This window comes from Tympanuchus pallidicinctus, unplaced genomic scaffold, assembly GCF_026119805.1.
Source record: "Tympanuchus pallidicinctus isolate F22 unplaced genomic scaffold, pur_lepc_1.0 scaffold8, whole genome shotgun sequence".
NCBI classification, from domain to species: domain Eukaryota; kingdom Metazoa; phylum Chordata; class Aves; order Galliformes; family Phasianidae; genus Tympanuchus; species Tympanuchus pallidicinctus.
In genome coordinates this window covers 2,853,311-2,867,274 of record NW_026294802.1, presented here as the reverse complement: position 1 = coordinate 2,867,274, position 13,964 = coordinate 2,853,311, and the positions used below count along the sequence as shown (strand labels likewise).

The window sequence follows — 13,964 nt, the reverse complement described above, 5'->3', positions numbered from 1 at the left end:
CCAGCTGAGCTCACCAGGAGCTCCAAATTAATTTTTCTCTGCATCACGTCAGCCCTGTGAAATGTTTACTCTGTCCTTTGGCAGTGTCCAAAGGCAGCTCTGCAGGAAGCATGTATGCACTGGGAAGGGGCTTGCTCCACAACTGTCCTCACTGTCTTTCTGACAGCAAAGCGTTGCCCAACGCATCAAAACCCCAGGCAATGGGAAGGGTGCCTTGGGGAGCGGGATGAGCCCCAGCAGTGGCAGACTGCAGGATTGGGATGGCCGGGTGGAGGATGGAGTGCTCAGCTCCCATTTCCTGGAGAAACCTCCAGGCAGATGGCTGAGCTGCAGCGCTGGGCTCTCTGGGGGTGTATAATTTCTCCGACTGTTCTGGACGCTGATACCCATGTTGGGGGGAGCCCCTCCTTAGACTTGCTCGTGCCGTCTTTATGCCCTGATTTTTTTGCAGCTGCTGCTAAAGATCACAGGCAACTTGAGCCAAAGCCTCGCTAGTACTCTTGTGGATTGTCTGCAGTTATTTCTCCCCTTTGACACTGATGTGCTAGGTCACGTCCTTCCCTGTGCCCCAGATTTCTTTTTATGTGCACAGAGGTCCATGAGGTATGATTAAAATTTTCAACCACAGGTACAATTCAGCTTGACCTCTTTGCTAATCATTGCAAAAAAAGGTAGGGACCTCTGACAGCAGCCCAGGGGGGTTCAGAGCACAGTCAGGGATGAAAAATTACATTGGGCTCATGAGAGAAATCAGCTGCATCCACTTGGGACATATCGTGTAGATAGTCATGTATTATACCACCACTTCCCCACTACAGCTATCCAAATTGCTTTGCATGTTGAGTGGCAGCTTCAGAGCAGAGATATTATAACAAGTGAGGGAAACTGCCTTGGTTTTCTGAAATGTTAAAGGTGCTGCAGCTAGTGAAGGTGGGATGGGGAAGAAGACTTACTGTGGGAAGGAAGAAGTTTCACAGTCTCAGAGTGCTCTAAGGTAATTAACTCTTCTGACCTTTTGTAGGTGATTTCTACAACAGTTTTCTTTTGCTAATGAACTGTATGGGAGAAGCTTTTGCTGCGTGGCAGTGGAAGGGAGAAGGGTGAGAAATGGTGACAATCACTGTGTGCCATGGGCTCTCTCTTAAACAGTTTCTAGGAGCCCCAGCTTACTTTCAGTGAAGAGCTGATTTTCCTTTGGATACTTGTCCTGAAACAGAATGTGTCTGCGCATCGATTCACTCCCACATGTTATTTTTAGAGAAAAGAAAGGACGTTTGTCACTTAACGTTGCTTCTGTTGGTTGAGTGCTGTTACAAGTCTCGGTGATGCTGAGAAGCTTGGAAGAAGAGGTATCTCTATCTCAACTCAGTGATCTCCCTGCCTTCTTCTTGCCTACAAGAAAGGTTTTTGGAGATTCTCAACTGCAGCAGAGACGCCCTAGGACTGCCAAGCATGCAGATGTGTCTCTGTCTTATTTAGAGCTGTAAAGAAAGGTATTTGACAACTGCATCCAGGCCGTTCCTCTCCAGGACCTTGTCTCTCTGATTCTTGGGTTCTGATTTTATAGCTACTGCTAAATGATTAGTCTGAAGCATTTATGTCTTAATGGGGAAGAACTCCAAGGTGTGAGGTCTCACAGTTGGCTATGCTCTCTGTAGATTTTCTCGTTCAATCCAAGGGATCTGTTTCAGAACCTTTTTTCAAAGGGAGATTTAATGGAGACCAGCCAAGTGGGGACCATAGGTGTGGCAGATAGGTTGAAGACGAGCACCCCATGTTTGTCTGGAGAAAAGAAGCCAGACCTCTTGAAGAGGGAAAATATAAATTGGGTAAGATTGAGAGTGATTGGGAATGCCCTGAGACATCTGGTTCCCATCTCTGGTTCTCATTTCTATCCTTATTCAAAGCGACAAATGCACAGTAGCCGTCTTTGAAAATTGATGGGGGTAGGAACTCAGAGTACTCTTGAGAACAGAGCTTGTAATGTATTGGACACTGAGTGGATGGCGGAAATTTCTAGTGTTAGCCACTTATGTGAAAGTCAAACTCAAACCAAATTGGATAAGTCAACAGAGCCAGTCCCCAGAGAGAATGAGAGTTACATAGACAAAGATTTCAGATGATCTTTTGGAATTGCAGGGCTTCCTGGATCAGTTTTCTTTGAGAGTAACTAAAATGGTAAAGCAAAATCAATGAGCTCATGTGAGTAGTAAGAGTATCTGTCCCTCTTTTTTGGTGGAAGAAAAAATCAGCCAGAAGGCTAACAGGTCAAAATTCTGTTCCCTTTGCTGCTTCTTCCAGGCATCCTATGTCACAACTAGGATCCTGGGAAAAATGTGGAGGTATTTTGGTCAGTTTTACTGTAAATAGACAGATCATCTATATCAAAGGTAATGAAATAATCTTATGCCTTGAACTCAGATGCTTTTGGAAAGCTTAAATGCTTCCACGATGGACTTAACGTCTGAATATAGGTGTTGGTCTGCATTCAGAAGAGGATATTCTAGTCACTGCTTCTATTCTGAGAGCTTGAGTTGAATCTTTTTCTTCTTCTTTGTTTTTTTGTTTGTTTGTTTTGTTTTTTAATACATAGATGTATTTAAAATGCATGTATTTTTTAAATACATACATATGTATCTGATGGCTTTTGTAAATATCAAGTATTTAAACTTTGTGTGATCAAAGAGCACCCTCAAACACAAAAAAGGCTATAAAGTTGAATCTAATACCACGCTTCTTGCCAACTTGAAGTCATTGCTGAAAGTTGGGTTGGAGTATAATGAGGAAGACATTGTGGGAATGCACAGCTACTTAGGGTAAATGCATGGTGCTTGAGAATTTCAGAGAAAAAGCATACTTTCAGTATTTTATATACTGTAATTAGTACTCGAGACAGAAATCACTTCACAGAGCAGTTCTTCATTGTGTTAACTAAACATCATACGTGTAGGGAACTTCTCAAGTTGCATATGTTTGACTGCTGATGTTAGTGAGGCAAAACAATTACACTCAGATTGGAAAGACCAGTGATCTGCTTGTGTCATGCAGAGGAAACAGCCTCTAGGCTGCAGAAGGCATTAGATCTGGGTGTATTCAAGCATCTGTTGTTAAATACAACCAGGAGACTGATAAAATTCATCCGGTGAAAGGAGTTGGCTCTGAGAGGTCAGCTTCCATTTGACGTCAGAAAGAGGCAGGCTGGTGGGGAGCAATCTGCAGGCTGGTGAGGAGCAAAACATCAATTTCTCTCCATCTGAGGAGGAAGGGAAACACTGCCAGGTGGAATCATGTGGCATCTGTTTCCTTGTTCTTGCAGTCATTGTCCCATCATGGTTGTTGTAAAGAAGTCCAGTCTTTACCAAGTGCGTTAAGTCGCCCTGTCTAATAGGTAGCTTCTTATTGACTTCTAACAGTCTTTCACTTGGATCCTGCTCCTCTGTCTCGTGCTTAAAAATAATGGCTTTTGTGGTAGTTAGAAATTTCTCGGGCAAATGCAATTCTGTAATGCTGGCACAGTTCCATTAATCATATAGAGCAATGAGTTTGTGCCAAAAACCTATCAAGTTGAGCTGCCTTTTTGAGAGCTGGTGGGAGTGTGTACCCAGTGGTGTTCTTGCCGGCATATGGACTTCCCGTGTGTGCAGGAATGGCCGGGGTGCGGGAGGGGGAGATCCCCTTCTCTATGCTCAGGACTCAGTGCTTGCAGACTAAGAAAGACTGGAAAGTCTCGGATGTCAAATTGATATAGATAGATCTCGAGAAAATGTTGTATGTAGGGGCACATGGCCTCACCAGCCATTTTTTTCATACCCTCTCCTTAAATTTTCAGCAGTCAGAATAAGCTCTCCTTAAAATATAGCCAGGAGCTCTTTTAGCTTTAAGTTCCACCAGCAGTCTGTGTCAGATAGGAACATTTATCCTCAACAGATGAGGGTAAGAAATGCATTTCCTTGGATTATGTGGTGAGCTGCTGGCAAAGAAAGGGGGATTTAATGTGGCCCAGCTAGCAAATGAGGAAGATCATTCTAGGGGTAGTGTTTAAGAAGAACTCAAATGTTCGATTTGATCATCTGGCAGACTAGGGAAGAGAATGCAATGGTCTGAACCCTCACTCCGAAAGCACACTTTACCCCTGTTGGGAGCAAGTATGCTTTGCTGCACGACAGGTCCTGTGTGTTGGCTGGGCCCTGTGGGTGTACTCCAGAGCAACTGGAAGAGTTGGATGGGTGGGAAAAGGAGGCACCTCGGAGTGCAAGGGAGAAGAGAAGAGGGCCCACAACAGGAATATAGGAGGTGTACGGTGGCAAAGTGGAGAGGAAATAGTGGTGGTGGAGATGGTCAGCTACTAAAGTTTCAAGCCACTGAACCAGTGCATAGAAAACTATAGAAGGGGCAGAGAGAGGAGCTTGGCTTAGCGATGGCAGATATGAGGAGCGAGTGGCAAGGTGAAGAGCTGTTTGATTGTTCCAGGTGTTTCTGGCGTGGCAAACTACATTATGTGTGGGCGTTTGTTTCCTTGGTTAGATCCCAGACATTTCACAGCTACCTGGAGGACATCATCAACTACCGCTGGGAGCTGGAGGAAGGGAAACCCAACCCCTTGCGAGAGTCCACCTTTCAGGAGCTACCACTGCGCACCCGAGTCGAGATCCTGCACCGCCTCTGTGACTACCGGCTCGATGCAGATGATGTCTTTGACCTCCTCAAGGTACGCTGGGCAGTGGGAATGTGGGGACAGAGGAAATGGCCTGGCTGTGGGCCAGATTAGGGAATCTTTTTGGGAAGGATATTTTGAGGCCAGACTCTTGGTGGCAGTGCTATGTGTCAGCAGTTCCACATCTTGTTCCCCAGCTCTCACCCTGCAGAGGATCCAAGTCAATGACGTAGGACTACTCCTGAGGCTCTTGCTCTATGGGGATGTGCTTGTAACATAAAAGTCACCAAGCAAGTTGGCTTCATTAGCTACTCTTTCTGAGATGACTGAATTTGGAGATGCTCCAACTGCAGTGGCGGGGCTGGGCAAGCTGGGGCTGTGTTGCTGAGGGATGGTGTGAGATGAAAGGATAGGACTGAAGTGCATTGGGGGATGGGGGAAGGGTGGTGAAGAGGGGGAGGGAGCTTCTCAAGGCTGTGCATGGCTGTCGCCAGCACTAATTAGACCTTCGCTGTCAGGAGCACCAGAGATGAAATGTTAAAACGAGAGAGGCCATTCAAATTAGAGATGCCAATCTCAATCCCTCCCTGGACGGAGAGCGAACGTCGCCTTCCCCCCAGGAGTAACATTTTCCCAGATCGACCCGGAGGAGCAGCTGTACTGCTGTTGTGGCATGGTGGGAAGGAGGGAGGTGTTTGCGGAGGGGTGTCATCATGTTTTGTGTGACAGTGTGGCTGCTTTTCAACTTGTCACCGTCTGGCGGGGGGCTCCCCGTGGGTGCAGGGCTTGGACGCTGACAGCCTCCGTGTGGAGCCGCTGGGTGAAGACAGCAGCGGGGCTCTGTACTGGTATTTCTATGGCACACGGATGTACAAGGAGGACCCAGTGCAGGCGAAAACCAACGGAGAGCTGGCTCCAGACAGGTAACGGATACTCAAATGCCCCTATGCCCAGGGCGTGGTGGGAGGGGGACAGCGCAGCCAGCCTGGCCGGAGGGGGATCCGCCTGACTGCTGTTGTCACGGGAGGGGGTGGCTGGGAATGCAGGGCTGCAGCAGCACGGGGCAAGCACGAAGTTGCCAAGCAGACTGCGAGCTGTCCTGTGTGGCACAATGTGCCGGAGCCAGCCTGCAGCCTTTGTGGCACCAGCAGAGCCTGCTGCTGAGCGATGCCGCCCGCCCCACCACATTCCTTGCTGGCTGCCCCGCGCTGTGCCGGCGGCTCCCAGAGCAAGCTCTCAGCAAGGGGGAAACCCTCATCTTCTTTTCCTCTCCGTCCTGTGGCTGCTCTGATTTAATCCCTCCTTTGCTTTGGTTCTTCACAGCTGTTCCAATATCCCTGCCTTTCTCTGTCCCCGCCAGCCACAGTTCCCGTGCTCAGCAAATATTTCATGGTGTTTTTGCCATTCTGCAGGGGATGTGGGGGACAGACAAATACTCCAAACGTTCCTGGGAAAACAGGCAAGAGACGAGGGCGACCCCCAAAGCGGAAAAAACTACTGGAGGAAAATTTGCTGAGGTATGGAAAGGTTCCTGCAAGAGATGTGGGATGCATGTGTTCCCAGAGGAAAGTCTCTCTGATACTTCTTGCAATTAATAATATAATGTGCTTCTGGGGTTCCTCTGGTAAGTATGTATATGTCATGCAACCATAATTTCAGTGCATCTCTGAAGTGAAGCAAGCTCAGGCTTGGTGGATGCTTTGATCACTTTCCAAAGAAAATTCTGACTGAGCTGGAAGCCAAGCTTGGTGAAACACTGGGTATCGCTCTTCCAGCTGCCTCACTTCTAATGCAGTTCCTCTGTGCAGTGTTAGGGGATATGCTCTTGATAAGGCGTACATTGACTCACTGCGCAGCGCTTGAAGCCAAAATCTTAGCCACTTGAGTCCGTACATATTTTGGGGTACTTCCCTTGAGTATTGAAATACTGCCCTGCATCCCTCACTTCTTCAAATTTTTCAAAGCTGTCGTAAATGTATATATGTGTAGATATGTATGTGTGTGTCCATAAACATATGTATTTAAAAAGAGTAGGTTTTTTTCCGTGGTTTTGCTCTGCATTGAATCATTGCTGCAACCTCATTCTTCTCTTCAGAAGCAGTGTTTCAGTGATGTGAAGTAATGCATTTATTGTATAACTCCTTCTCTTTCTTTTTGGTAGGGAGAAGGCAGAAGAGAACTTGCTAATCCGTGAGACTCAGATAAGAAATGGTAAAGAGATTTTTGTGGGGTCACAGTTGATATGATCAGCTAACACAGCTTTTAAATTATCAAAGCCTGTGGAGATGCCTTTCTTGGGAAAGGGAGAGTCTGTCTGTCAGTGGTCTGACTAAGTCTGGAAGGAGGGTTAGCGTTACAGGCTGCCTTGCAGCTGGGAGCCTGAGCACCTGACTGCTTCCTATCTTATTGTGGATTAGCTTGGGATGAAGAGATGTAACTTATTGGGTTACATGAGGCCTTAGGGGCCTACCTTCTCACTCAAGTTGATGGAAACGGGCTGTGAACGGCCCTTTGCCTCTCCAGGGGTGAGCTGAATGCAAGCCCCTGTTTGTAGCAAGCACATTTTTTTCTTTCGTGCCACATGCACGGACTGGGAAGAGAGCGAGGTCGGTGATGCCAAGACAGGGGAGGACCTCCCTGATTCTCCTCACCTTTCCCTCCTGGGGGCTGTTGGTGACTGAGCTCAGTGCTCTTAAGTGCTGACTGGGAGATACCTACCTAAGGGTTAATGAGGCAAGCAGAAAAAGAGAGTTGGCAACATCATGTGCAACTGAGTCTGAGGGGACCTGGGCTCATTTGTCATACATGAGAATCCCTAGGCTTCCACATAACTCACAGGCTCAGCCTGCCTATTCCACCACAATAAAAGGCAACTGTGGCATTGTCTTACCGTGCCTCATTCCCTTCTGCTTTTGTGCTCAGATTTCCTGGCTGCTGCTCTGGAGTCAAGAGACAGAGCTGAAGCTACATGCATGAGACACTGTGGGTTTTATCAGATCGTTGTTTTCTGGCAAATTGTGCCACTTTAGCTGCGGAGTAATCTTCTGGTGGCACAAAGCAGTGCATTGGTCCTGGCTGCTTTTGAAGCCAATCGGCCACAGGCAGCTGGCAAGGGAAGGGAAATAGAGGGGGCAGACTTGGGGGCAGCACGCAAGTAAGCCCCAGTAGGGTTGGCTGCAATAGCTTGAGGTATCACAGTCTTCAGTCCTCCTCTGCCTCCTTTGGCTCAAAGAGACAGCATCACAAAGCCAGAGTGATGGAAAGTAAGTGTGAAGTTGCTCCTTTGCCATCCCAGTTACATGAACGTGAGCTGCAGCTGATGGTGAGTTCAGCTGTGTGCTGGCCTGTGACCTGGAGCTGCCATGGAGTTGAGGTGTGTGACCAAGGGCAGGGGATCAGGGGGAGGCTACAGCTCCCCAGCCTTCCTAGGGGAACCTGATTGATAGCTTGCATATGGGAGCTGCTGACAGTTCAAAACCACATAGGGACCAAGGTCAGGTTCAGAGAGTAAGAGGCTCTGGTTTTTGCATATTTTTATTTTTTCATTGTTAATCTGTTTGAAAATGCAGTGAGAAGCTGCATGACATCTTATGGTGGGGCGGCAACTGTTGCTTTTTTTCCAGTAGCCAGTCATTAGCCTGGGTTTTCTTGAAAGCTCCTCAGCCCAAAAGGATTTGAGCCAATCCTCCCCCTCCCCAAAAGCAGTCCACCAACTCTGCCTAGAGAGCATCCTTGGGCACAAACATGCAAGTTGCAACCCATGAGGCTTCTCTGCTCTGAGTAAACATTTGTGCAGCAGGAACAGCATTGCCTCTTTCCAGGTGGGTGTTCCAACCACTGTGTGAGAGCCTTTCCTTCACCATTAATATTCAAATGTTTCACACAAAGCAGAACGGTCCCGAATGTTTTGGTAGTTGGGACATGCTTCAGAGCGGTGGGAGATCTGCTTCAGATCTGACGCTGGATCAAGCAGGGATGGGATGTGAACTTCTGCAACTTCCCCCTCATCTGGCAGCCCGATGAACCCCGTCCTTCACTTCCTCTTCAGTTCTTTCAAGTGCCTGCAAACAAAACGTTTCATTTGGGTAGAATGGGAGGTTTCATTCACCGCAGCAAAGGTTTGCAGCACTAAAAAAAAAAATTAAAAAAAATGTTGGCTTATTTCAAATAACATTCATTTCCAGTGTTTTTATTCTGCTGCCAGACTAAATCAAGCATTTGCATTACTCTATGTCCTGCTCTGGCTGACAGCCTCCGTTACCAGAAACAAATTAAATCCTTTCCTCTGGTATGTCAGAACTGAAACTGGAGAGTGCCACGCTACCAGTACTTCTTCACCTGTGTCATTCCCCTGTCTTGGCATCACTTGCAGTGTCACTAGGGGAGGTAACAGTACTTCCAGTGGGGCAAGAGTTTTGGGTCTACAGCAGTGACTTTTTGTGCTCATTGATGGTGCTTACCCTGCTAGAGCATGTTTCCCTTAGCAGTGACCCTGAACAGTGTCTTTTGCTCTTCCCAAGCCCTGAGAGTAGGAGAAGAGAAGGGGTAAAAGTTCTTAGTCATAACTGCTGTGGAGATAACGTTCTTGCATGCTGTTGAAGGGTCCCAAGGGCCAGGCCGTGGGACATGGTGGCTGCTGTGCCAGACGGAAGAGGAATGGAGGCAGGTCACCGAGAGCTTCAGAGAGAGGACTTCCCTTAGAGAGCGGCAGCTCTACAAACTCTTGAGTGAAGACTTCCTGCCGGAGATCTGCAACATGATTGCACAGAAGGTGAGGAGGCATAACATCCTGTTTACCTCTGTCTGGCCACTTCCAAGAGCACGGACGTTTGCTGACAGAAGGAGAGCTGACTGTGCAGACAACATCCCATCCTGCTCCCACCTCCAGACTGCAAGCGCCCCGGATATAGGGGCTGTCTAGCTTATCTACAGGGAGAAAGACTCCCCCTGATGAAGTGGCAGGGCTAGAGATCTGATTCATGATTGCACATCAGCATTGGTAGGATGGCTGAAGGGGTTACTGTCTTCAGCTGTGTTCTGTGTCCCTTTCTTGCTAGCAGGGAATCTGTCTGCTTTGAACTGCTGCGATTTACTGCCTGGCTTTTCTATGCAAACTGCCTCTGATTTCACTTTTACTGCAGTTTCTCTGCTGGCTCTACTGCAGGGGCAGTTGCTGCTTTGGCCGTCCTCTTTAAGTCTGCTTGAAATAGTATGTCAGAGCCTTCAGACTCTGATGGGTACTGTCCGTTAAAGGAATGTTTTCAGATGGGTCAGAATAGAAGTGGGATCCTTCAGCTGGAAGGCTTTGTAAAACGGGCTCTGCAGTCAGCATGGTACTCTTGGACTGAGTTCAGCGTGTTTGCTACCTTTGTAAAGCTAACAGGGATTTCATGGTCACTTCTCTCCCCCAGAGTTTCTCCTGCCACTGTCACTGATGTGCCCTAATTTCCTCCACTCTCTTTTTCTTTCCCTCAATTCTCAACCCTGTTTCAGGAGAAGCGTCTACAGCGGACAGAGTTTTCTCCCAGGTGGATGTCTGACCATCAGCCCATCAAACCAATCAAGCAGGAGGTGAGGGGGGGTGTGAGGGGGAGGACAACGGAGGGAGGCGAGAGCAGATGCCTCCTGGGGGAAAAAATAAACCACAGCATCGCTATTCAGTGGGAAGGAGCCGTTTGAAAAGTGCTCGTGCTGAAAGAAAGATGGGTGGTAATGCCGGTCAAACGCAGGCTGACACTCAGGGTTTCTATGGTGAGCAGGGAGGTGCTGCCCTCTGGATCGCAGAGGTAACCGGCCTTGCTGCAGACGCTGGTGCAGCTGCATATGGAAATCTGCGCTCAGCCTGGGGAATTCCACTTCAATGAAAGTGCTGGCACATTCGAGGCAGTTCAAAGAAAAGTTGAAGAAGGATGAGAGGGCTGGAAGAACTGGCTTACAAAGGGAAATGACAGAAATTCAGCCAAGGGAAAAACGTGAGGCTGCAAACACATGAGGGTGTAGATAGTGCGGAGAGAGACAAGGACTTGATGCAGCACAGAGCTGAATTAGGGGGAATCAGATGGAAACAAAAATCACAATTTAGGCTGTTTAAAGAAGCGCTTGTCAGACCAGCTCAAGCAGCTCTATCCGTGCCTCCTCACCCTCATCTCCTCCGCCCCGTTGATGGCACGGCACTGCTGCTTGTGTGTCTGTGCAGTGAACCAGACCCAGGAAAACGACTGGAGTTAAATATAACCTTTTTTCTTTGGTTGGGGTTATTTTTAACGTAGATCAGTTTTCCAATTCAGTTCACCATTCAGCTCCCAACAGTCACGTTGGCACAGCCAGGAGCACGGTACGGCGGAGATGGGGGGTCTTTGAACTGGCAACTGCTGCCCAGAGAAATCGGTCAAGCAACACAGGATTAGCTTTGGAGGAAAAAAGTGGCTTGGTTCTATCAGGCTGTGGCATAATCCCTCACTGCAGATGTAATGAAAGCACAGTTATCTGGTGTTTTGTCCCAGAAAGCTATCAAATGCTGGGAAATTGAATGGCAGGGAATATTCCACGTATGTCAGTGTTTCCTGCAAAACAAAGGAGAAAGTACAGCTCCCCACAATAAATATGATTACTTAGAATACATAAAGGAAGGAAGAGCCTCTCATCATGCTGCAGATAAAAACCTGCAGAGGGGAAAATAAGACCCTGGTGATGGTCAGTTTGGGGCCAGCATTGCTCTCTGCAAAGCCCCCCATCCAGGAAACGCAGGGCCACGTGTTTGTTCACAGGCAGCAGAAATCCCAGTGGAGAAGGGGAGTGGGAAACACATGGAGCCTGAATGATGCTAATCAGTACCGCAGGTGCTCCAGGTCTGCGGCTGCAGAGGGTTGTTAATTGCTGCCTGTGGGCCAGTGAAACGTTTTCCAGTGAGCGGGGGCCCTCCCAGCTCCTGCCGTGCTGGGGAGCAGCGAGCCAGGCAGCACCAGGGTGGTGAATCTCCAGACAGCGAGGGATGTGGCAGTTGTGTGTGCTGCAGGGAGGGAGGGAAGGTGCCAGCATGTCTGATGGTTTGCTGGCTGAGCAAGGGGTGGGCAGCAGGCAAACTTTGAGGAGAAAAGCTCAGGTCCCTTGTGGGGGTAACCCCCTCCTCCCAGCTCCACGAAGTGGATGCCGCGTTTGTCCAAGATACAACTGCTCCATAGGCTCCTAATCCTGCGGGGGTTTCTCAACAGGTGGTTCAGATTAGCTCCTCATTAAAGAGTTGCCTGAGCAGCACCCTCATTAGGGCAGTGCAGCAGAAATCGGAGCAGAGAGGGTTTGAAGGGCAAAGTGCTGGGGGCATCTGTGCCTCTGGTTCCTCCTGAAGTCTGATACCCACTGTCTGAAAGCAAAGGAAAAGATAGAAAACTTGCCCTTTTGGGGTCTGGGGGAGGCAGCAATGTTGTGTCCTGGAGTGCTCTCTGGCGGAGGGAAGGAGGTGGTGATGCCATGGTCACAGATGTGTGGGTTGTTGTTTTCACTTGAGTATTAAGCCAAGAGAAATGCCCTTTTCCACCTTTTCTTTCAAGAAGAAGGCTTAACTTGTGTTAGTTTCTTGTGATTGTCTTGCCAGTAGGTCTGTCACACCTAGTATGAGTTTGGGACCTCCTGTCTAATTTTATTTGGCTTTGTTTTCTCATATATATATATTTTTTTTTTTAACTCTGAGATATGAGCCCAGTCAGCTCCAATGGGTGTAAATGGGGCAGCAGGCAGTAGGTCCCTCTGGAAATGAAGCTATTTCTGCATCTGCAGTGTCTCAAAGAGCCCATCCCAGCATTGCCACTGCTGCTCTACTACTGCAAGATCTACAGGGGAGCACGTGCTGTGACTGTGGGCATCTGCTGCAGCCTTAGATACCTTCTAGACTGAGTTTGTCATCTCTTCTCTTATGAGATCTGTTAGGATGGCATCGTCTGCTTTGCCTGACATTGTCCCCCTGCTGTGTGAATGCCACATTTGTGGTGGGTTGATCTGGAATGTGGTGTGGATTCTGTGTTGTGCCTTTACAGCTTAGAGTGCTCAATGCACCCAGCAGGCTCAGAGAGGTCCTGGTTTCACCACTGCTACTTGGATGTTGTGTTCATGTTTCTGTAGGTATTGAATGATGGATGCTGTATGCATCTAGTGGAGGAGGAGGCCTTATCTGTGCACCACCTGCTCAAATCAGTGTGGCATGCCAGGCTGGCTTAGGTCTACAGGCTAGAGAACCTAAAGGCTGATGGTCACATCCTCAATTAAATCTTTACTGTGCTGACTTCTGGTGGCTGGTTTCTGCTCTCCTCTTTCTCTTCCTAATGGCTGCAGAACACAAAGGGTTTTTTTTTGTTGTTTTGTTTTTTGTTTCTATTATAATTTAAGGATTGGACAAGAAATTTAGAAGAAAACTCTTTCAAGACTGTCAGGATGAGCTGAAAAGATATGTGCAGTGTATGAGTAGAGGGTAGGATAGTAGAATGGTTGAGAAAGAGGTGAAAAGAATAGAAAGTGAAAATGCAAGACCTAATTCTGTAAGTTCTTAATCTCTTGTAGTTGATGTACCAGTGCCAGTACTGGGCATCCTGGTGTTTACTTATTGATGGGGAGGTGAAAGCATCTGAGAAATACAACAGGAATGATTAGGGAGCTGGAAGGATTGCTTTATGCAGAAACATTTAAGCTAGGTACAGAAACACAGAAGTTTTGTGCAAGTGTCTGAGGAAGCCCATAAACACTGGAATGTGGCTGAAGAAGAGGAACATTTATGCCAACACTGAGGAGCGTAATTAGGCATAATTGGATGGAATGAGAGGATGAAAAATTCACTTTGGACTGAAAGTGAGGAGAACGTGGCTAACCTAAACAAGCTGGGGTTCACAGAACAGTTTCCCTAGGAAATTAGTGCAAGCGTTAATTGCTAATAGCTGGCAGAATCTAAAAAGGAGAAGAACATAGGCAGAGTTCCCCGGTGATGAGATCCTGCTGTGAGTTTTGCCTAAAAAGGTCAGCACAGACTAGGTGTTTGTGCTGTCCAGTCTGCCCCTAAATGCAGGCTAAGGTCCTGATATTGTGAAGAATCTCATACTGGAGGCTTCTTTCTGTAGCTGCTTGTGGTAGAAGCATAATTATCTTGATGTATTTCTACTGGGGACATGGAAATAACATGTGAATGCTCATTGTGGAGATCTACATGGGGATACTATAGGGTAGCAGCCTACAGGAGAAGGAGAGGCAGAGAGGGAATGAATGTGTGGTAAAACAGATAACTTTTCTGGGCATTTACCAAGACACTTGGGGGTTTCTCTTCTAGATA

At 47.8% G+C, this 13,964-nt stretch overlaps 1 protein-coding gene across 4 annotated transcripts in view; it reads left to right on the top strand.

Annotated features, from left to right (window-relative positions):
* Positions 1–13,964, top strand: part of LOC128073229 (chromatin remodeling regulator CECR2) — a 97,884-nt gene that overhangs the window by 62,550 nt on the left and 21,370 nt on the right. For 2 of the 4 annotated variants that reach the window (XM_052667855.1, XM_052667854.1), the window contains exons 3-8: positions 4,525–4,708; positions 5,438–5,577; positions 6,067–6,171; positions 6,816–6,865; positions 9,256–9,425; positions 10,148–10,225. In XM_052667855.1, coding sequence (XP_052523815.1) covers positions 5,522–5,577; positions 6,067–6,171; positions 6,816–6,865; positions 9,256–9,425; positions 10,148–10,225 — 459 coding nt within the window. In that variant the 5' untranslated portion in view covers positions 4,525–4,708; positions 5,438–5,521. Of the gene's footprint in view, positions 1–4,524; positions 4,709–5,437; positions 5,578–6,066; positions 6,172–6,815; positions 6,866–9,255; positions 9,426–10,147; positions 10,226–10,323; positions 12,111–13,964 lie in introns of those variants that run through there. The other 2 variants (XM_052667856.1, XM_052667857.1) reach the window with 2 other exon arrangements.